We start from the raw sequence: 22,253 nt of genomic DNA on the forward strand, positions 1-22,253 counted from the left end.
TCTTTGGATGAGCTGGCTACACGGAGCCTCCGGAATGGCTGGCCCGGGGATTCCCCGCCCCCTGCCAGGCCCGCTCCGGCCTGGGCTTTGGCTGCGCTCGGGGTGAATCGCGGCCGCTGGCTCCCGGCGAGATCCCCGCGCCCCGGCGGCTGGTGCTGGGAGCCCGGAGCCCGGGCTGCAGCCGGGAGAGGGGAACCTCCAGCCGGGCCCTGCCCGCTGCTCCCCGGGAGCCTCCCCCAGGGCAGAGCCCCCAGCCCGGCCAGGGCCCCTTCCCGGCCCGGCCCCTGCTCCGGGGGGCCCCGCTCGGGGGGAAGGTAAGAGAGACCCGCCCCCCCCCGGCACCCCCGGGCGGCTCCCCGCGGAGCCGGCTGCGATTCCCGGGTTGTGTATCTCGGGAAAATGGCCCCCGAGTGCCATTGTGCGCAGGGCGGGGGGGAGCGACACGTGGGGGGGGGGGCTGAAGAGGGGCGGGGTGTGGGTCGGGGGGGAAGAGGGAGGCCGGGGGCGGGGTGGGGGCGGTGGTTGCACTGAAGGGAGGATGGGGCGCCTCCGGGGGCAGGGGGGGAATGACGGGGCTGGGGGCAGCGAGGCTGCAATGGAGGGAAGATGTGGGGGGTCACTGCGAGGGAAAGGGGGGATGTGGGGAGGCTGAGAGCAAGAGGAGACTGGCAGGGGAGGGGAGAGACACAAGGCAGCTCCCCCGCCCCATGGGGTAGGAGGGGGTGACGGGCTGCCCCGCCCAGCAACCAGTGAGTCTCCCCCTGCCCTCCCAGCAAGGGTCAAACAAGCCGGGGGGGGTGAGCAAGAGACTTCCCGGAAGGGCTGAACATTTACAAGGCAAACGGCCACACGCAATCCCTCCCCCTCCCCTCTGCACACTCTGCTCCCAGTTTAAAGACAATCTCATTATTTGGGGGGGGGTCTGACTCCTGGGTTGACAGGACTGTACAGGGGCTGGTCTGATTTCGGTGCAGGAGTCAGGATCAAACCAGAGTCCCCGCGAGCCGCAAGGAGTGGAATTGGGGTTTGGTTCAGTGGCAGACGGTGTGTTCAGTTCCTGGTTCAATAGACCCCAAAATGGTTTGGTTACTTGGTAGTTGCCCCAGAAGGGGGGCCCCTGCAGCTTGCTTCAGTGGGGAACTGAATTTGGGTCATGGGGCCCGTGTCAGGTGGGGCAATTGGAGGGAGGAGCTGCACCAGGGGGTGAGGATGGGGGAGAGAAGTCCTGTCTAAGAGGGAGAAGAGTTGAGCAGCCTTTTAACTTGGGCTTGAAGAGTTATTGTTAACTTCTGGGACCAGGGAGCCCCCCACTTCTTCTCTCTCATCTCCCTCCCTGGTCCTGTTGGCTGCCACCTTCTCTTCTTCTACTGAGGCATGCCATTCTGGTAGCAATCACATGCCAGTGTGTTGTTTTATTTTTTATAATGAAAGTAAGATCAGAGTAGCTTTTATTTTATTTCAATTATTGAGCTGAAAAATTGCTGAAACTTTATTTTAACTGGCAACCATTTTTTCCCCCCCAGTTTGATTCAGATTCAGTGAGTAAGAGGAAAAATGATGGTTTAAGTCTGGTTCCAGTTTAGTTAAGCATATTGGTTCTCTGGTTCTGTTCTGGTGTGAGTCCAGGTGGGCAAATGAAAACTGCAGCTGTTGAACTGTCCATGGGGGCTGCTAGGACAACCCCAACCCAGGGAGGCTCAGTCATAAGGGGGCAGAGGGGAGGGGGAAAGCTGGTTATTGCTAAGGGCTTGTCTACACGGGCACTTTATAGCGCTGCAACTTTCTGGGTCAGGGGTGTGAAAAAACACCCCTCCGAGTGCTGCAAGTTTCAGCGCTGTAACGTGCCAGTGTAGACAGTGCACTAGCGTTGGGAGCTATGTCCCTCGTGGAGGTGGGTTTTTTTAGAGCGCTCCCGGCGCTGTGCCGCGACTACACAAGCCAAGTTAAAGCGCTGCCAGCGAAGACATGCCCTAAGGCAGAGGAGGCTGGTGTCTGTGTGTCTCTCTGCTCATGATATTAGAGCCCTAGAGTTAGTTGAGCTTCCTGGGTCAGATGCTTCCAGGGCTTTCCCTGCACTCCCTCCCGCCACCCCCAACTCTGCCATCACCCCCTTCAGTGGTCAAACCAACCAAGATGACAAACATACCAAGAATATGCCAACATGTCACCTGAAGGTTCAAGTGGTGTTTCAACATCTAAACAAGTCCGAAGCACAAATACAGCTACCTACTAAAGAAACAGTGTCTCCCCAACCTAAATCCCAGTGTTTGTTGGTCACTGTCAAAGCCAGAAGTACTTAATGAGGTTGTTAAGAATGCTGGAGACCCAACATGGTTCATGTGAACAAACATGGCTGTCACACACCATACTTTGTATTTAAGCAAGAGATACCACACACTACAAACTGAAGGCCAATGTTAAATGCATTGTCATTTGTTAATCTGGAAGCTGGACACTGGTTCCAAACAAGACCAGCAAATGCTCACTATCTTTCTCTAAGAAACTCAACTGACTGGTTAGAAGCATGCAGTGCAACAGTGCAAGACTCAGCAGTTGGAAAAAGTGAAGAACTCTCTCATCATCTTAAAACATTTGCTTACATGGCTGATGAATGCACTCATGCAAATGGGCATTAAGTCATTGTTTAGATTATCATGATGTTTGTGGTAGGCCAGTAGATACATTTCTAGATGTTCAGGTTATAGAAGACACATTGGCTGCATCTGTGACAACCCACATATTAGAAGAGTTAAATGCTAGTAAACTGGACCCCAGACAGAGGCCTGCTTGTGCATTGGATGGAGCTGTGAACTTCCCTGGAAGACATGGAGTATGAGCTTTGCTCAGAGAAAAGTGTATCCCTAATATTTCCTATAAACACTGCAGAGGCCATCTTATCTGCAGTACCCAGAAAGATAATGGAGCAAATAATTAAGGGATCAATTTGCAAACAACTAGGAGATAATAAATTGATAAGTAACAGCATGGATTTTTCAAGAACAAAGCATGTCAGACCAACCAAATAGCTTTCTTTGACAAGATAACAAGCCCTGTGGATAGGGGGGAAGCGGTAGTTGGTATATCTTGTCTTTAGTAAGGCTTTTGATAGTGTCTCGCATGACCTTCTCATAAACAAACTAGGAAATACAACTTAGATGGAACTACTATAAGGTGGGTACATAATTGGTTGGAAAACTATTCCCAGAGAGTAATCATCAGTGGTTCACAGTCAAGCTGGAAGGGCATATCGAGCAGGGTTCCACAGGGATTGCTCCTGGGTGCGGTTCTGTTCGAACATCTTCATCAGTGATATAGATAAGGGCATAGAGAGTGCATTTATAAAGTTTGCGGACGTTACCAAGCTGGGAGGGGTTGCAAGTGCTTTGGAGGATAGGATTAAAATTCCAAATGATCTGGAAAAACTGGAGAAATGGTCTGAAGTAAATAGGATGAAATTCAATAAGTATAAATGCAAAGTACTCCATTTAGGAAGGAATAATCAATTGCACACATACAAAATGGGAAATGACTGCCTAGGAAGGAGTACTGCGGAAAGTGATCTGGGGGTCATAGGGGATCACAAGCTAAATATGAGTCAACAGTGTAACACTGTTGCAAAAAAAGCAAATATTCTGGGATGTATTAGCACAAGTGTTGTAAGCAAGACACAAGAAGTAATTCTTCTGCTCTATTTTTACTGATACGGCCTCAACTGGAGTATTGTGTCCAGTTCTAGGCGCCACATTTCAGGAAAGATGTGGACATATTGGAGAAAGATCAGAGAAAGGCAAAAAAATTATTAAAAGTCTGGAAAACATGATCTATGAGGGAAGATTGAAAAACCTGGGTTTGTTTAGTCTGGAAAAGAGAATACCGAGAGGGGACATAACAGTTTTCAAGTAAATAAAAGGTTGTTACAAGGAGGAGGGAGGAAAAAATGTTCTCTTTAATCTCTGAGGATAACATAAAAAACAATGGGCTGAAATTGCAGCAAGGGAAGTTTAGGTTGCACATCAGGAAAAACTTCCTAACTGTCTGGGTAGTTAAGCACTGAAATAAATTGTCCAAAGAGGTTGTGGAATCACCTTCACTGGAGGTTTTTAAGAGCAGGTTAGACAAACACCTGTCAGGGATAGTCTTAGATAATACTCTCTTCCTGCCTTGAATGCAGGGAACTGGACTAGAAGACCTCTCAAGGTTCCTTCCAGACTGGTGATTCTATGATCTACTCAACTAGTACTAGTACGAGCTGGAGAATCTTCAAGAGACGTTTAAAAAGCCATAAATTTAATGCCTTTGTTGTACTCTCTTTTTCAACAAGAGTCCAAAAAGACTGAACGTCTTGAAAAAACTAAAAGATGCTCCGGGACTGAAGTTCAAATTAGTCCAACCTGGGTAATCTCACTGGTTTTCTCATGAGTGATCCTTGGCTGTTGTCTTAAAATTACTGCAACCATTATTACTGACTTTAGAAAGTATCTACCACAATGGGATGGATCTAAGTAGTGAGGCGGGTGGACTACTTTTGCGACTGCGTTCAGAAAAGACAATCACCATTCTCTCTTTTGTAAGTCTACTGTTAAAACTACTTGGATGATTAAACAATGTCATCCAGGCATCTGCTACAACACTAGTAGACCTTTGTCCAGCAATAGAAGCTATACTTGGATCAATCAGAGAGATATGCATTGAAAACGTACTGGAAGAAGCAAAGACTTTAGTCCAGAAGTTGACTAATGAAGGCACTTACGTTGAATCCTTAAGTGAAGGTGAGAAGACGTGTTTGTTAAGCCAGCTGAAAAAGTACACAGACTTGATTCTTACAAATCTACAACAGAGACTTCTGGATTCCATTCAGTCTTTTACAGATGCCTATCTTATAAAACACCGACAGTTGAGTGGAGTGATGCACTACCAGAAATGGGGCTGAGATGCGATCAGGACAGAATAGAGAATTTGAACACAGAATGGAATGTCATACGATGAATGAATGAAGATTTCACTTCAACTTCTTTTTTATCGTCACTAGTGGCTTGACCTGATCTTTGTGCTGTGTTTCCTGGGCAGAAAGAAGTAGGAATTCATCTCTTGCTACTCCCAGTCACAACAGCTACAGTTGAGCGTTCTTTTTCATGATAGAATAGAATTTTATCTTCTGAAAGAAGTCGCCTTGTGCCTGATCATAAGAATGAACTAATGAGCATATCATTTGAAGGACTGGAAGTTCTGTACACGCAGGAAGTCACCAAAGATGAACGCATTGCATTCAAGAAGTTCATTAATAGAGTTGTGCAAAATTATAGCAAGAAACGAAGAAGGATGTAGATATTGTGCTTCATAGAAGGCTTGAGTACCCAATTTTAATTTTTGATTTTTTACAACAGGAGTTAAATCTAAATAAATGAAAAAAACGTTTCACAATCAGTTTTTAGTATGATGCCATACAGCCCACCTTTGCCCTCATGGACTCGCTCCTTGGCCCTCATCCTTCCTGTAAACTCGAACACCCCCCAAATTTCAATTCCTGGGGAAAATACTAGATGCTTCTGCCTCCTCCCTTGTGATCTGGGAGCCTAGACTGAGCAGCTGCTGCTTCCTCAGCAGGGTCTGTGTCAGGGAGAGACTGTCATTATAGCTCCCTCTGTGCCCAGCCCAGGTGGGGACTTTCCCCAGTGCCGGGAACTAGCCCCCTGGGGCCGTCCTTGGCTCTGCCAACATCAGCTCCTGAGTCAGAGCCTGCAAGTGAGGAGAGAGACCTGGGGGAAAGGGCTGAGGCCAGGCAGGAAAGTGACATTCTGCTGGTGAGCTTGTACCAGAGTGGGAGGGGCTCCCTATATGTCTGCGGCTCCCAGAGCTGCTGCCCTCGGACCCACAGCCACTCTCTCAAAGGAAAGCAAACGCCCATGGGAACGGGACAGTCACCAGTTCTCCCAGGGAGAGGGAAGGAGATAGAAAGGGGAATGGTGAGAGTGAAAGGGGCAGCAGGAGCAATAAATGGGGAGGGAGGTTCCCAGACCCGCCGGGATCCATTCCCTACATCACCCCTGGGCAGACTGACTCTCCTGGGAACAAGGGGAGGAGCTGACAGAGGAAAAGCCAGGTTTTGCCCCGTCTGAGTCCCCGCGCTGCTGGGGGTACGTGCTGCTGTCAGGGCCAATGTCAGGGGGAACCCCCCCAAAGTGCCTCCTTTGATTCTGCTCTTTCCTAGCATTTGTCTTAGAGACTCTGACCCTGGGGGCAGGGGGTTAAAAGTGTCCCGGTGGGTTCAGTGCTGGTGGGAGGGGCCGGGTCTGTGTTGTAATAAAGTGACTGAGGGTTTTTTAAGCTAAGCGTTTTCCCAGCGTGGCAGAGTCCAGAGTGTCTGTCTGCAGGGAGAGAGCCTGGGGGGAATCGGGGTGTGAAATGGACTCAAGCCCCTTCTGAAACCTCCCCCATCACCGCTCTTCCCCTGACAGGCTGAGGAATCACATCCACGTTTCACTCCCGATGGTCCCATCCTCCTAGGAAACAGGGAAGGGAAGTGGCTGTGGTGGAGCCAGCTCAGGTAGGGGATTTTCAGGGATCTGCAGGGCGGGTTGTTGTGAAGCGGGAGGGGAAGAAATACTCAGGGTGAGACAGGGAGGGGACACGGTGCGATAAACCTGCTGGGACATGTTCAACCTGGGCCTGATTTTCAGAACAGGCCCATTGGGAGGGAGTGAACAGTCCCCCATTTCTGAAAGAGGGAACACTACAGTTACTATATTTCAAGTTCCCAAACAGAGGGGAGGGATGGGGGCAGTTCTATTTTGACTGTACAGTTTCTTTCCGCTTTGAATAGCTAACATTTATAAATAACAAGCGTAATGGCCTCAAAAATAAATGTAAATCAAATTTAAGTGTACCTCTTTGCATGCAGTCAGTCCTTTCGTACTGCGCATCTTCCTGTTGTGCCCATGCATATGTCTCTGTAGAGCGTACCTGAAGTTGAGCTGTACAAGCAGGATCCCTTTCAGCCACTCAACAGTCAATATCATGCCACCCTTATTTCTGGGCTGCTGCTGGTGACGGGACTGCTTTCAGGGCTGGGTGCCCAGCCAGCAGCTGCCGCTCTCTGCTAGCTCTGAAGGCAGTGCCCAGCCAGCAGCAGCCCAGAAATAAGGATGAGAAAACCAGTTAACATGCATGCTGCTGTTAGGGCACGCCAGGAATAGCAGTTCATCCAGATTCAGTGCTGGAAAAAGGATGAGCAAGGAAAAATCACGGATATTCATATTTCAAAAATCTGCCCGGATGGAGATCAGAGGGCCAAAAACAAGGTCATGTCTGGGGAAAACCCAGGTGTATGGTAACCCTAGGAAACACCCCCATGGACAGGGCTGGGAAAACTGACCAGATTCTCAGTGCTGAAGCCACTAGCCAGAGGCTACCATATTTCCCACTAGCCAGAGGCTACCATGAAATATGAAGGTCTTGAGATTCCTGTCCCTGTCCCCTGCTTGGGACAGGATTAGTTGGCAGCAGGCACTGAGGGGAGAAACTGATGTTATTTCAGGGTTCGGTGACCTTCAAGGATGTGACTGTGTATTTCAACAAGGGGCAGAGGGCTCTGCTGGACTCCAGTCAGAGAGCCCTCTACAGGGACGTCATGCAGGAGAATTATGAGACTGAAATCTTGCTGGGTAAGGGATTCCTGTGCCCTCAGCTATTAGAAGCTGTGAGGTCTGCATTTCTGAATCTGGTCCGGTTCTTCCCTACTCAGTTGGATTTGGGGAGAATGGGTTGCATAGTCCACAGCTCCAGTGTGAGAGACACTTCCATCTTCATATCCCCTTGAAGGGAACAGGTCCATTAGGTTTCTGCCTCCCATGCTAATTCATCTTCATCTCCCCAGCTTTCAAGGGGCCAGAAGCAGGGTATTGTCCTGCCTATATTGTTTCTCCTTCACACACCGTTCACCTGCCATCTTGGGACTAGCTCCATCCATGGGGAGGGTTCTTGGTGCTGCATGCTTGGAAATAGGCAGGAGTTTAACATCTGAGGGATGTGTGTGTGTCAGCAAATCCCCCCAGAGCGCACCTACCCTGAGAACTCCTAGTGAGGGCATGACAACACCCTCCGCCCCCAGATATCTGCTGCTCCCAAGGGGTCGGAGTTACCACAGTCCCATGTAGGGTCAGGTTAAATTCAGGGAATGATACTCTACCAAGACTCCATGGACCCTGATCTTGCCTGATTTTATCCCCTGTGCAGGATTCCCCATTACCAAACCTGAGCTGATCACCGGGTTGGAACGAGGGGAAGAACCAGGGGATCTCTAGGCCTCCAAGGAAAGGGAGATCCTGAGAGGCACCCACACTGGTGAGGAGTCCGTGAAACTGACAGAGAAACCATCTGGTGAGTGAAGGAAAAAGCTTCGACTCCTAAAAACATGCTGTGAGCAAGAGCCCCCAGTTCTGCCCCGTCTCACCCAGGTCAGGGCTGTAGTCAGCAGGTTTCGTGGCATCAAGGCAAATATCAGTCACGGCTTCCCACCCATCCTGTTAGCTGTCAGGAGTTTCCTCCTTGACTTTACAGGAGTGTTTGGATGGGATGTGGAGGTAGAACCCAGTTTCTGAGGCTTTGTGTACGCTACAGAGTTAGGTCAACATAAGCTGCCTCACTATGGAGATGTCTACAATACAGTGTTCTTCCCACTGCTTTAACTCGCTTGCTTCGCCAGCCTAATAAATCCACCTTACCAAGAGGCATAGCACTTAGGGTGACACAGTGTTAGTGTAAACACTGCATTGCTTATGTCAACTTCAGTGGCCTCCGGGAGGTGTCCCACAATGCCCCACAGTGACTGCTCTGGTCACTGTTTTGAACTCTGTTTCTTGGCAGCCAGGTACATGCCCCGCCCTTCTTAAAGCCTGGGAATTTTTGAAATTGCTCTTCCTGTTTGCTCAGTGTGGAGAGCTCATCTATCAACTACCCAGCTGAGCATGCCGGCTCCACGCGGCAGACGGGCTCCTGCCTGGAGTACGCCAGAGGTGGTGGATCTCCTGGGCCTGTGGGGACAGGATGACGTACAGGCACAGCTCCGAAACAGCCGTAGGAACTTCGACATCTACAGCCAAATTGCTCGGGGCATGGAGGAGAAGGGCTACGACAGGGACCCGCAGCAGTGCCGCGTAAAAATCAAGGAGCTGCGGCAGGCGTACCAGAAGGCAAAGGAGGCAAATAGTCGCTCTGGGGCGGAGCCGCAGACGTGCCGCTTCTACAAGGAGCTGCACGCCATCATCGACGGCGACTCCACCTCCACCGCCAAGCGTCCCATGGATACTTTGGGGGACCTGGAGTCACAGGGCACCGGGGTGAACCCTGAGATCGAGGTGATGATCAAGGAAGAGGAGGAGGAGGAGGAGGAGGAGTATGGGGGACAGGCGACAGGGGGATCCGGCGGCGTGGCGAGCCAGGACTTCTTTTTGACTCCTGAGCAGTCTAGCCAGTCCCAGCAGTCCAGCCCCGGTGAGCCTGATGCAGGGGAGGGAACCTCTGGTAAGTACTCAGTTTGCTTCAGTACTGCAGAGACACATCTGCTCACGTACAGCTTTTTTGAATAGGCTAGAAGAGGAAGTGAAATAACCAAGAGAGGTACAGTTGCTATCTGCTCATTCCCCTGTACAACTCGGCAGAGGGGGCCCTTCAGCATAGTTTGTTTATTCACACCAGGATGTCCTGCGATCCGTAGAGCTCTCTAGGAAACTTTCCTGGGAGGTAGTCTGCAGTCCTCTGCCAAAGGTTTCTTGGGAGGGCTGCTTTGTTCCTTCCCCTATGGTAGGACGCTTTGCCACGCCACTCAGCAATTACTTCCGCAGGCACCATTGCAGCACACAGGCTAGCAGCATGCCGACCCAGCCTGCAGCCAGGAGCTCTTCCCTTTCAGCCTGTTACTCTCCGGAGCGAGAGATCACCTAGGGTCCCCACCGCCTGTGGAAACGGGGCTAGTATGCAGTACAATAGCCCGATCTGCTTGTGCTGCTGCCCCAGTGCTACCGCCTCCTTATTGTCCCAACTCCCACCCCACCCCACCCCACCCCCCGGCCATACTCGCCATGGGTAGGGCTGCTCTGAGTCCCAAGGGGAAGTGAGCGTGTTGTGCTTGTAACTTGTTTCGATCAAGGGGAGTAAATGCACTGGCAATGGTACCTGTCCATTGTTTCTTTAGCAGCTGCAAATGCGGCCTTGAGGGCCTCTCCGTCCACCCCAGAGGAGCGGCTGGGCCAGGTGAGGAGGAGAAAGAAGAGGACAAGGGAAGACATGTTTCAGGAGGTCCTGCGAGCCTCCCGTGCTTCGGAGCGCGAGCAGAGGGCTTGGAGGGTAATGATCAATGACAAAATGCAGAGGGATAGCGAGGACAGGCGAAACGGGCAGCAAGAGATGATCACGTTGCTCCGGGAGCAGACAGACATGCTGCGGTCTCTGATTGAACTTCAGGCTGAACACATCCGTGCTCGCCTTCCCCTGCAGCCCATAGAGAACTGCATTCCGGGACCTCCCTTTACTGGCCTCCACGTAACTTCCGGGCCTGGAGCAGTACCCCAGGCACTCCACCCCACGGAAGATTACACACAATGACAGCTGCACGAATACCCAACTGTGAGAGCATCTTGAGTGTATGTGCTTGTGAATTCCCTCTTCCTTCCCCTTCAAAGATACTTTCCCCTGTATGTATGAAGTTTTTACTTTAGCATTACCTAGGTATGTCTGCATAGGTGTGGAATAAAAATGTAAATTCAGTTTTCATAAGTATCTTTATTAGTCTCCAGCCAGGGGTGCCTGAACACCATGGGGCCATGGATTTGGCAAATAACTATAGGTATATAAAGGTCTATTATCAAGGGTCAAAGTCTGACTGTGGATAGACTCTTGTTGCACCTATTTAACTCAAAGGGAGGAGCACATCTGTGTTCAAGGGCCAAAATTGTTACTAAGATACTGCTTCAAAAAGTAGTGACTCCTGTGTACCAGTCCACATGATGGTCAAATGACCTGAAAACATTTAGGGACTGAGGCTGACTTACATGAAGGGCGCTTTTACGCAGCTTTGACTGTGTAAATGCTGTACAGGAGCAGATGTGTCTCTGCAGAGGGCATAAACATCAGTTCCTCGCACATCAAGGCCCCTTTATGCCGATTGAGTTATGTAAAAAAAGGACTTTGTGTAAATGAGAATCGGGCTTCGTATTTTAAAAAAAATAAACTTTTTTACAGAAGAGTACAGAAATTAATGCATCTATTTTTTGTTTTTGCATTTACAAACCTAAAAACCAAGAGAGCCTTTTTTTAAAAAAAACCCTGTACCAAAAATATAATTTGGGCTCAGGTTCTTTAATCCCAAAATGGAGCCTGGAGCAAACAGCTATGCCTAAAAGGTAAGATCCTAATGGCTGAGATGTATAAAATAGGACTGTTACAGAGCCTTTAACCATCGCAGCACTGTTCTGCAATGGAGCTGAAACAATACATATTTCCATAAACTCACCCTTTCAAGCTACGCAAAGTGAGATATATAAAAATAGCTATTGCACTAGTTTTAATTATGGATTAAATTGTTACAGAGCTTGGAACTCTTGCAGCCTATCATGTTATATATATATATATATATATATATATATATATATATATATATAACCATATTAAAAACTTTCAAGCCGTTTCTGGCTTATTTTAGTATGAGTTTGAAAGAAAACAATACTTAGTATGCATGAGCTCTCCATCTTATCTTGGATTCCTCTTTCCAGTAATAAATACTCCCACACGTGTATTAAGAAAAAAAATCGTGAATAATTGTGTGAAATACCTGTTAAAACTGTGGTATGGCTAATGAAAATGTCATTTTATACAGCACTACAAATGTAAAATAAAATATGCATGAATAATTATAATACTCTCCATCAGTGGCAGGTCCTCTGCTGGACAAGGGACTTGGAATTTGGAGTGAGTTCAGTCAAGGCAATATCAAGGTTACTTCCCAACTCTGAACTCTCGGGTACAGATGTGGGGACCTGCATGAAAACCCCCGAAGCTTATTTTTACCAGCTTAGGTTAAAACTTCCCCAGGGTACAAACTATTTTACCTTTTGCCCTTGGACTTTATTGCTGCCACTACCAAGCGTCTAACAGATATATAACCGGGAAAGAGCCTGCTTGGAAACGTCTTTCCCCCCAAAAATTCTCCCCAAACCCTACACTCCCTTTCCTGGGGAAGGCTTGACAAAAATCCTCACCAATTTGCATAGGTGAACACAGACCCAAACCCTTGGATCTTAAGAACAATGAAAAAAACAATCAGGTTCTTAAAAGAAGAATTTTAATTGAAGAAAAAAAAGTAAAAGAATCACCTCTTTAAAATCAGGATGGTAAATATCTTACAGGGTAATCCGATTCAAAACACAGAGAATCCCTCTAGGCAAAACCTTAAGTTGCAAAAAGACACAAAACAGGAATATACATTCCATTCAGCACAGCTTATTTTATCAGCGATTTAAACAAAACAGAATCTAATGCTTATCTAGCTAGATTACTTACTAAGTTCTAAGACTCCATTCCTGTTCTGTTCCGGGCAAAAGCATCACACAGACAGAGAGCCTTTGTTTCTCCCCCCTCCAGCTTTGAAAGTATCTTGTCTCCTCATTGGTCATTGTGGTCAGGTGCCAGCGAGGTTATCCTAGCTTCTTAACCCTTTACAGGTGAAAGGGTTTTTCCTCTGGCCAGGAGGGATTTTAAAGGTGTTTACCCTTCCCTTTATATTTATGACAGCAAGAAAGCCCTGTTTACCCCCCACCCAGCTCCCCTCCCCATGCCCCCTCCAACACCTCTCATCTCCCCTTCCCTGATCACCCCCCACCCAGGTCCCTTCCTCTAGCCCAAAGAAGCTCCCACACCCCCACTAAGTGAGCTCTGATATCGGCACCTGCTCGTTCACCCTCATGACCCACTCACTCCTTCCCTGTGCTCCTGTTGGCTACACAAGCAGCCATCTAGGGACACACTGGAGCCTGGCCTAGCTGGGGTGGCCCTGCACTGGGGAGTGGGCACAGCTTCAGCATTTCACCTTTGCACTGGGAGGGGTGGTTATAGCCCTTGGAATTCCCCCCTAGTGCTGCTCCCGATCACAAAAGTTATCATTAATAAAACCCCCATACCCCCAGCCCTAGAAAGCAGAGAAGTATCAGACACTTTCTCCCCCAGTTTACAAGGTAATTGGGAAGCTGCACAAAATCACTTCAGGTGGAACTGGGAAGAGAACCCAGGTCTCCAATGTGGAAAGTCCAGGCACTAGCCACTCATTTCTACTGCCTTTTGGGATGAATGCATGAAATAAATACAACCTGGTTATGTGTCACTACCCACCACTGCACAATGGAGCCAGGAACAGAGCACTAGAGTTGTGATCTCCAATATTCTAATCTGTCTAGTATTTGTGGACTTGCTGGCACAGTGTGTGTGAAGTCCCACTAGGGTGACCAGATAGCAAGTGTGAAAAATCAGGACGGGGTTAAGGGGTAATAGGAGCCTATATAAGAAAAAGCCCCAAAAATCAGGACTGTCACTATAAAATTGGGACAGCTGGTCACCTTAAGTCCCACTCTGGTGTTTGGCCTCAGAAATAATGGCAATTCCTCCTAAAATTCAAGTGGTGGGGACATGTGCTGGGGACCAGAGAGGCCAGGCTATTAACCCTGCAGCTGGGGGAGTAGGGATTGAGTCGTTCTACTTGATCTATATTTCAGTTTTCTTTAATAGTTCAATTCACATGATAGTTAAAAGTGTTATAATCTGTTGATTGTGGGGTGATGTGCCATGAAATCCCGTGGTTCCAAACTGAACATCTGCCACGCGTTGACAGGTTTGGAAATTGAGAAGTAAAGTGACCCAACCTGCTCTCTCCTGTTGAACAATTCCCGATGTGCATGTTTATATAAAGCACATGACCCAGAGTGCAGGCTCGATAGCCTGCATCTTACTGTAATATGTTGCTATCATCATAATGACATACAGAGAGGTCCTCATTGGTATTGGGATACCCCACTCCCAAATCGCTTATGTCAACCCATGTCTGCCTTCAAAAATCACAGCTGGAAAATGAAAGAGAAATGAAACGTAGAAAATATGCATCTTGTTTATTTACCTTAAGTAAATGTCAGGTTAAAAGGAGCTGAGAGGAACTTCTATAACCAGAATACATGGTAAAAACATCCACAAATCTGAAGAAGTGTTGTTCTGAAAGGTACCAAAGTGGAAATATTGGCCCTGAGCTATGGGGTTGAATTAATGTTAGTCTCTCACTTTCAGAAATATTTTATAGATCTCAACCTCATGTTCTCTCTCCTCTCTTTTCTTTAATCTCATGGGTTTTACACATCATTTTCTCTAGCACTCCTTTCCCATATGTTTATTTCTCTGCATCTCCCTAACCCTTCTCTATTCCCCATCACAGATCATTGCACTCCAGGTTCCCAGTTCTCTCCCCTGAGTTTATCCCTTCCTCTCTTGCTGCCTGCCCCAGAGTATTTTCCTTCTCAGGACAATTTTGCTTTCACTCTTCATTTGAGTTTCCCTCCACTTTCTCCAAGCTTCTGTCTTTACACTGGTTTTACTTTATTTTTCTTTCTTTCATTTCTTTCCCCCGTTCTGGTTAAACCTACCCTGTACTTGACTCTCCACACCTTCATCCAGCTGACATCGCTCCACCCTCTAGCTGCTTCCCACTATAGCATACCTTCCCTCGTGACTTGTAGGTCACACTCTCCAGTTTCTGGGTCGCCCTCTCCCAGGCTCCGTGCTGCTTTGGAGCCTCCAGCTTCTCCCCAAAACCCCAAATCCTAATTAATTAATTCTGTGTCCCTACCACCCCCACATCTTCCTGTCCCTAGCCTGGCTGTTAATTCTACTCCTTAACCCCCACATCACTTCTGCCCCCAGCCCCTCCCTCAGTTCTGACCTGCAGCCCCCTCCCCCCCATCTGCCCCTCCGCTCCTCCTGCAGCTCCAGGGGTTCTTCCGCCACCCCTCCCATCGTTGGTGCTGCAGGGAGGGGGAGGAGCTTTCAGGGGCCATAGAGATGAGATATCGGGGGTTGGGTAGACAGGGGTCCTCCAGGGGCACAGATATAAGACAGAGCACTAGTTAGATGGGAATCCTCCAGGTCAGAGAGACTAGGATGACTGTGGCTAGAGAAGCCCATTTTTCCATTCCCAGTGGGCTCTTCCCCCACATGTCAGTGACACTGTCTGATGAAGGATCCCCAGAGTCCTCCTGTATCATAAAGGACAGTAGCAAATAGGCTGCACAATCCCTGGGGCAATAACAAGATTGGCTTCTCTACCTCACCTAATGCTTTCTGTGTGATATATGCCATCATGTGCCAGCAGTGCCCCTCTGCCATGGACATTGGCCAAACCAGACAGTCTCTATGCAAAAGAATAAATGGACACAAATCTCACATCAGGAATCATAACATTCAAAAGCCAGTAGGAGAATACTTCAATCTCTCTGGTCACTCAGTTACAGACTTAAAAGTAGCAATTCTTCAACAAAAAACCTTCAAAATCAGACTCCAATGAGAAACTGCATAACTGGAATTAATTTGCAAACTGGATACCATTACATTAGGCTTGAATAAAGACTGGGAGTGGCTGGGTCATTACACAAATTGAAACTATGTTTGCAATCTAATTTCTCCATGTTAAGTATCCCCCTACTGTTACTCACACCTTCTTGTCAACTGTCTGAAATCGGCCATCCTGATTATCACTACAAAAGTTTTTTTTTCTCCTGCTGATAATAGCTCATTAATTAGCCTCTTAGAGTTGGTATGGCAACTTCCACCTTTTCATGTTCTCTGTGTATATATCTATATATCTTCCTACTGTACGTTCCATTCTATTCATCCAATGAAGTGAGCTGTAGCCCACGAAAGCTTATGCCCAATTAAATTTGTTAGTCTCTAAGGTGTGTGAGAAAACTCTGTCCTTGCCTCTGTGGGTCCCGCGTTTCTTGGCAGATTTTGCTATCCTCAGAGGCTCACTGTGACCTTCCATGTAACCCTTCTTTCTCTAGAGACAAGGGTCACAGTCTACTGAGCCATTTTCATCATAAGCCAGCAAGGGAGGTGAGGAGAAGTTATCCTTCCTTGCACAGTCTCTGTTGTCTCCCAGTCTCAGTGATTAATCAGGGGGAAAAGCGGGGGGCGGGGGGGGAGCCTGGGCCCCCCTTCTACTCCAGGCTCCAGCCCAGGGACCCTAAAAGTATCAGCTATGGTAGCTGATCTTTTAGAAACATGACATGTACAATTTCCTGGGCTACTTCCCCCACAGCAGCCCTTACTTCCTCAAGCTCCACTTCACCCTTACCTCAGGGCCTCCTTCCTTGTGCCTGATATGGAATATCAGGGTTGGAAGGGACCTCAGGAGGTCATCTAGTTCAACCCCCTGCTCAAAGCAGATGTGTACTACTCAGTCTCTCCAACAGCACAACTTCCTCCCACAGTTCCTGACATGCACACCCACCTGACTGACTGGGAGGCTTTTAACTAGTTTCAGCCAGCCCCTGATTGGCTTGAGGTGTCCCAATCAACCTAGCCTTCTCGAAAGTTCTTAATTGGCCCCAGGTGTCTTAATTGACCTGGAGCAGCTGCCATTTCACTTATCCTGGTACCAGGGATTTGTTTAGCCTGGAGCTAATATATCTATCTCCCACTACTTTTCTATAGCCATCTGGCCTTGCCCCGTCACAGATGCCACAAGTACTCCTCGTTCCTAATGCTCTCTGTTGTTTGACACCAGAGACTGGACAGAGACTTCATGATAGAAAGTCCACAGGAGGAGATCATAGAGACTACACTCTCTGAGGCTAGAGAGGCTGATTTCAGAGTCCCCAGTGGGATATTCCTCTCCCTCCCTCCTCCCACCGTGGTCTCAGGGACACAGGCGGAGCCAGGATCCTACCCCCAGCACCCAGAGCCAGGGTCGGATTCTCTCCCCAGGGACAGAGTACGGAGGGAAAGTGAAGATCGGGGCCTCATCACCAGCATTGCTAAATGTCACCTGCCCCCGGCCACAGTCCAGACAAACCCGTATCCTGCTGGGGCCCCGGATCAGGGGCAGGGGGGTGGCAGGGGAGGTGAGAGCCCAGAATAGATCCAACATATACCCCATAGCCTAGATCCCCTCCTCTGGGCTGATATCTCCCTTCCTCCTCACAGACTCTCTGGCCACCCCCACAAACCAGCCTCCCTCACCCCCCACCTCCACCTCCAAGCAATGTCTCCCCGAGGTGAATCCCTCACAGCCCAGCACACAGGGCTCAGTGTCAAATCTCTCAGGACTGTCAGGCAGATACTGCCGTGTTTCTTCCCATCTCACACTTTTCCGATCCTCAGACAGGACTAGTTGGGGATGAGCCATGTCTGGATTCAGAGTCACGTTCACTGGGGAGAGAGAATCAGAGCATTGGAGGCAGAGCTCAGCCCCAGGGAAGGCTGGGACCATTTCTTACATTCCCCAGCAGCTCTATTCTGGCTGGGACATTCCTGGCCTGGATCCCAGGGAGCTGCCTCTGTCCTGGGCACTTGAGACTAAGAAGAGATGTCACTGCAGTTCCTCACCATTTAATAGGAACCACTTCACTGGTTTCTCATTTGTTTGCAGAGGCTTCAGCTCCCAGCTCCCCATGCTGGGGCTGCTCCATTCCCAGCATCAGAGGCACAGACAGGAAGGTGTCAGAAGCTTTTGGTGAGGAGGGATCAGAAGAGGCAGATACCAGGTTTAAACCCCAGAGGGAAGCTCCCTCCCCTAATGCAGCCTCCACTCCCAGGCCAGGGAAAAGAGAGGAAGGGGCAGCATTGCGGAAGTGCCAATTAAGACCAGAGGGTAGGAGGTGGCATTGGGTGGGATAGCCCCATCTCCAGCCCAGAGAGAAGGGAGCGGGACCAGCATCAGAGGGAGAGCATCTCTCCAATCCATGAAAGAGTGAGCAGTTCCAAAGGGAGAGCCTAGCCCTGCCCAAAGGAAAGGCAGGATGTCGGAGAAAAGCGATGGGGAGACCCCCTGCACTGGGGTGAAGGAGAGGGATCTGTCAGCACTCAGGGGAGGGAGCTCTCTACTCATTCCTCTCAATTTTATATTAAAAGTCTTGTTATTGTCTATGAAAACCCCACGGTCAGAGTTAAGGGTGTTTGGATGCTTCAGGGAGAGTGTTTCTGATCATCAGCGTGAGCATGAATTCAGTACAAAGGTTGGTGTCAGGATTGTTCGTGTGACTTCAGCTTCTGATCACCTCACTGTTTAATGGGTTTATTTTTAGGGCTGGGTGTCATGGCTGGGGTTGGTTTTGTTGGTAACTTTAACTACAATCTCATGAAGATGTTTTCACTGGAATTGTCTCATAATTTAAACGCAATTTCACCATGTCTGAACGATCCTATTTAAGCCTTGTCCTGGCCATCCCGACTTTTTTGGCAAAAGTGGGGTGCAGAGGAACATGCAGGGGGGCGAGTGGTGATGCCAGCCCCAGACAGGCAGGCAGGCAGGCAGAGTTCAGGAAGGGAGGAAGGTGGGGCTTGAGCTAGCAGCAATGCCAGTGCATGGGGGGCAGCGACACCAGCCCTGCTGGGATGGAGCGGGGAGGGCTCAGACTAACCCCACATGGTGTCCCGTTTTCCCTTTGGGAAATATCGTCAACCTACCTCTTTTTCAAAAAGAAAAGGAGTACTTGTGGCACCTTAGAGACTAACCAATTTATTTGAGCATGAGCTTTCGTGAGCTACAGCTCACTTCATCGGATGCATACCGTGGAAACTGCAGCAGACTTTATATACACACAGAGAATATGAAACAATACCTCCTCCCACCCCACTGTCCTGCTGGTAATAGCTTATCTAAAGTGATCATCAAGTTGGGCCATTTCCAGCACAAATCCAGGTTTTCTCACCCCCCCCCCCCCCCACCCCCATACACACACAAACTCACCCTCCTGCTGGTAATAGCTCATCCAAACTGACCACTCTCCAAGTTTCTGAGGCTGTGGATGACATTGCGTTCCGCATGGCTGAGGTTATGGGGCAAGTGATGCTGCTTTTCCACAATTTCAGCCCGTGCACGTCGGCGGAAGCACTCTATGTAGAAGTCCAGTCTGCTGTTTCGACCTTCAGGAGGAGTCCACCTAGAATCCCTCTTTCTGTACCAGCAGGATAGTGAGTTTGTGTGTGTGGTTTTTGGGAGGGGGGTGAGGGGGTGAGAGAATCTGGATTTGTGCAGGAAATGGCCCAACGTGATTATCATGCACATTGTGTAGAGAGTTGTCACTTTGGATGGGCTATCACCAGCAGGAGAGTGAATTTGTGTGGGGGGGTGGAGGGTGAGAAAACCTGGATTTGTGCTGGAAATGGCCCAACTTGATGATCACTTTAGATAAGCTATTACCAGCAGGACAGTGGGGTGGGAGGAGGTATTGTTTCATATTCTCTGTGTGTATATAAAGTCTGCTGCAGTTTCCACGGTATGCATCCGATGAAGTGAGCTGTAGCTCACGAAAGCTCATGCTCAAATAAATTGGTTAGTCTCTAAGGTGCCACAAATACTCCTTTTCTTTTTGCAAAGACAGACTAACATGGCTGTTACTCTGAAACCTGTCAGTAGTTACAGGCTCCCTAGGAGACAAAGTCGGTCCAGAAGTTAGTGAAGTCTTTCAACTTTTACCCAAAGCAATAAATTGTCTCATCTGAGTGTCCAGGTCCATCTGTGCTCAGGATTTTACCTCTAATGACTTTAATCAGCAGGTGAATGCCCCCTTTGTACTGCAGCTGGTGCGGTGAGTGTGAAACTGCAAAGATTGTATTCAGCGTTATCATATGATAGTCCTGGTAGGAAGGGGAAATACCAGCCTTTGTTATAGAAACACTAATTTGTGGATCTTTTTACCATATGTTCTGGTTACGAATTTACAGCTGCACTGCGGGACAGGCAGATGTGGGGTGACAGGGACGCGGAATAAATTAATTAGTGTTTGGGGAGAAGGTGGAGGCCCCCACGTCTCCCCTCAGGGCCCCGCCCCTACTCCTGCGGCTCCAGGGGTTCTTCCTCCCCTCCCCTTCCCCCACCTGGTGCTGCAAGGAGGATGGGGGGATAGGCTTCCAGGGGTCATAGAGCTCAATGGTTGGGTGGACAGGAGTCGTCCCAAGTCATAGAGATGAGCCAGAAGGCTGGGTAGATAGGAGTGCTCCATGCCATAGGGGCTAGGAGGACTGTGGCTGGAGAAGCCCATTTCTTCAAACCCAGTGGGCTGTTCCCCCCATGTCTGAGTGACACAGTCTGACCCAGGATCCCCAGAGTCCTCCTGGATCATACAGGACAGTGGCAAAAGGCTGCACAATGCCTGGAGCAATGAGATCAGTTTATCTACCTTGCTCACTGAATGTTCTCTATGGTTTGACAGTGCAGAGGTTTCACAGAGTTGAGACCCAAAGCAATTTCCAGGGTCATAGAGTCGGTGCTGTCTGAGGCTGGAGAAGCTGATCTCAGGGTCCACAGTGGAATATTCCCCACCCCACACCCCACCTCAGGGACAGAGGCTGAGCCGGGTGTCTGTGTCCCAGACCTGGAGCCAGGGTTGGATTCTCTCCCCACAGACGGAGCGGTGGGTTGGTCCTTGCCAATGAAACTCAATTTTGAGTAGTTGAGGAGGGAGCGAAAGCCCCTGCAGTGACTGCCACCCTCCCTAGCCTGAATCAATGCGTCCCTCCTGCTCCTATCACATAGAGCATCAGGGTCCTGTGTGCAACTGGTGAGAGAGCTCCTTCCCCTTCCCGTTCCCTGGCCCGCCTCCCTGTGAGTGAGGGCCTGTGCTCTGAGCCAACCCAGCCGTGCCAATGATCTCTGAGTTCTTGGCTGCAGTTCTAAGCCTGAAACTGGCAGGCAGCCCAGGAGAATTGGGCAATTCTGACATCCGAAACTTTCCAATCAAATTGGTCTGACTCACATCTGGTATTTCTGCTGAGTGAGGGAGCAGTGGCCATATGTAAACTCAGTCTCTCCACTTTACAGCCATGGATCCTAATGCTGCAGCCCTTGGGATCCTGGGAATCCAGCCTGTGAAGTGATGGTCCTCCCAGCCACCCTTAACAAAGCAGACACCAGACCTTAACAATCACTTTATTCTGGTTAGGCTTTTGCACACCCTGGTAGGCTACCTCTGGGTCCAGCGTCAGTTCAGGTGCACTTCACGGACTCACCCTGGGCTCAGCACAGGAACGGAGGGGTTGGAGGAGGGTGGGCACTGGACTTCCCTTCACTTCCCTCTGTTGGAGCAAAATCTTAATACCCCACCTCCCTCACCATCACCCCATCCCTGCTATTGTGCAGAAGACCCAGGTGTTACCCGGTGCAGAGGGAGACCTGGTGGGGCAGGAGGGAATTTCAGTGGCTGCTGCACTCAGAGAGAACCACCCACCGATGCATGCGACCCGACAGAGCCTGCACTGAGGGCTCCTTGTCCAGGAAATGCTGGGACAGCTGCCCTGGAGTGAACAGGTTTAGGTTCCTCCCAAAGACAGCTTGCTGGGAGGTGGGCTGGTCCTTGCCAATAAACCTCAATTTTAAATCTCTGAGGAGGAGGGAGCGAAGGCCCCCTGCAGTGACTGCCACCCTCCCTAGCCTGAATCAATGCATCCCTCCTGCTCCTATCCCATACAGCATCAGTGTGCAGCAGGCGAGAGAGCTCCTTCCCCTTCCCTGGCCCCCCCGTTGGCGCGGGACAGAGGCTCTGTGTGTGTCTAGCCAGGCGGGGCGAGGGAAGAGCAGTTTTGCGCTATGCTATGCCAGGGGGGAGGGAGCGTGTGAGCCCCTGGCTAGAGATCTTGACCTGGGTCTGCTCCTGGCTTGCCTGAGGTAGATAAAAGCCTTGTGCGATTGTTGAGTGTGATGCTTGTTCCAGGGTTACTTTGAGCTGGGACCCCTTCCCTGACGCTGGATACCGCCGCCTGACATGGATTAGGGCTGAGTCTTCACAAATAACCCCTCCCCCCGTGTATGGAGCAATCAAACTTCCCTCTCACCTGGTGCCGGCTGCTCTGCTCAACCATCAACCAAGTCACATGGCATCTGTCTGTCCCCACTCCGTCTACAGGCTCACACCCCAGAGGCAGCCTCTGATTGCAGCCTCCTGAACCAAGATGCTGGGAGCGCTGCCCCCAGGAACCAAGCTCAGTTGTTCAATGGGCTCTGCGAAAAG

The 22,253-nt window shown here is 49.5% G+C and overlaps 1 protein-coding gene across 3 annotated transcripts; it reads left to right on the plus strand.

Moving 5' to 3' along the window:
* Positions 1-60: 60 nt before the first annotated feature.
* On the plus strand, positions 61-11,248 carry LOC125621602 (uncharacterized). 3 transcript variants are annotated; one of them, XM_075119870.1, is made up of 6 exons: positions 61-314; positions 6,456-6,544; positions 7,535-7,661; positions 8,233-8,376; positions 8,863-9,519; positions 10,190-11,248. In XM_075119870.1, the coding sequence occupies exons 5-6, from the start codon at positions 8,964-8,966 to the stop codon at positions 10,597-10,599; spliced, it is 966 nt and encodes a 321-aa protein (XP_074975971.1). In that variant the 5' UTR covers positions 61-314; positions 6,456-6,544; positions 7,535-7,661; positions 8,233-8,376; positions 8,863-8,963; the 3' UTR covers positions 10,600-11,248. The 3 variants fall into 3 exon arrangements, with proteins under 3 accessions (XP_074975971.1, XP_048674653.1, XP_048674652.1); XM_048818696.2 differs by having other exon boundaries at positions 8,929-9,519; XM_048818695.2 differs by lacking the exon at positions 7,535-7,661 and having other exon boundaries at positions 8,929-9,519.
* Positions 11,249-22,253: the final 11,005 nt, after the last annotated feature.

This window comes from Caretta caretta, chromosome 14, assembly GCF_965140235.1.
Source record: "Caretta caretta isolate rCarCar2 chromosome 14, rCarCar1.hap1, whole genome shotgun sequence".
Classification (NCBI taxonomy): domain Eukaryota; kingdom Metazoa; phylum Chordata; order Testudines; family Cheloniidae; genus Caretta; species Caretta caretta.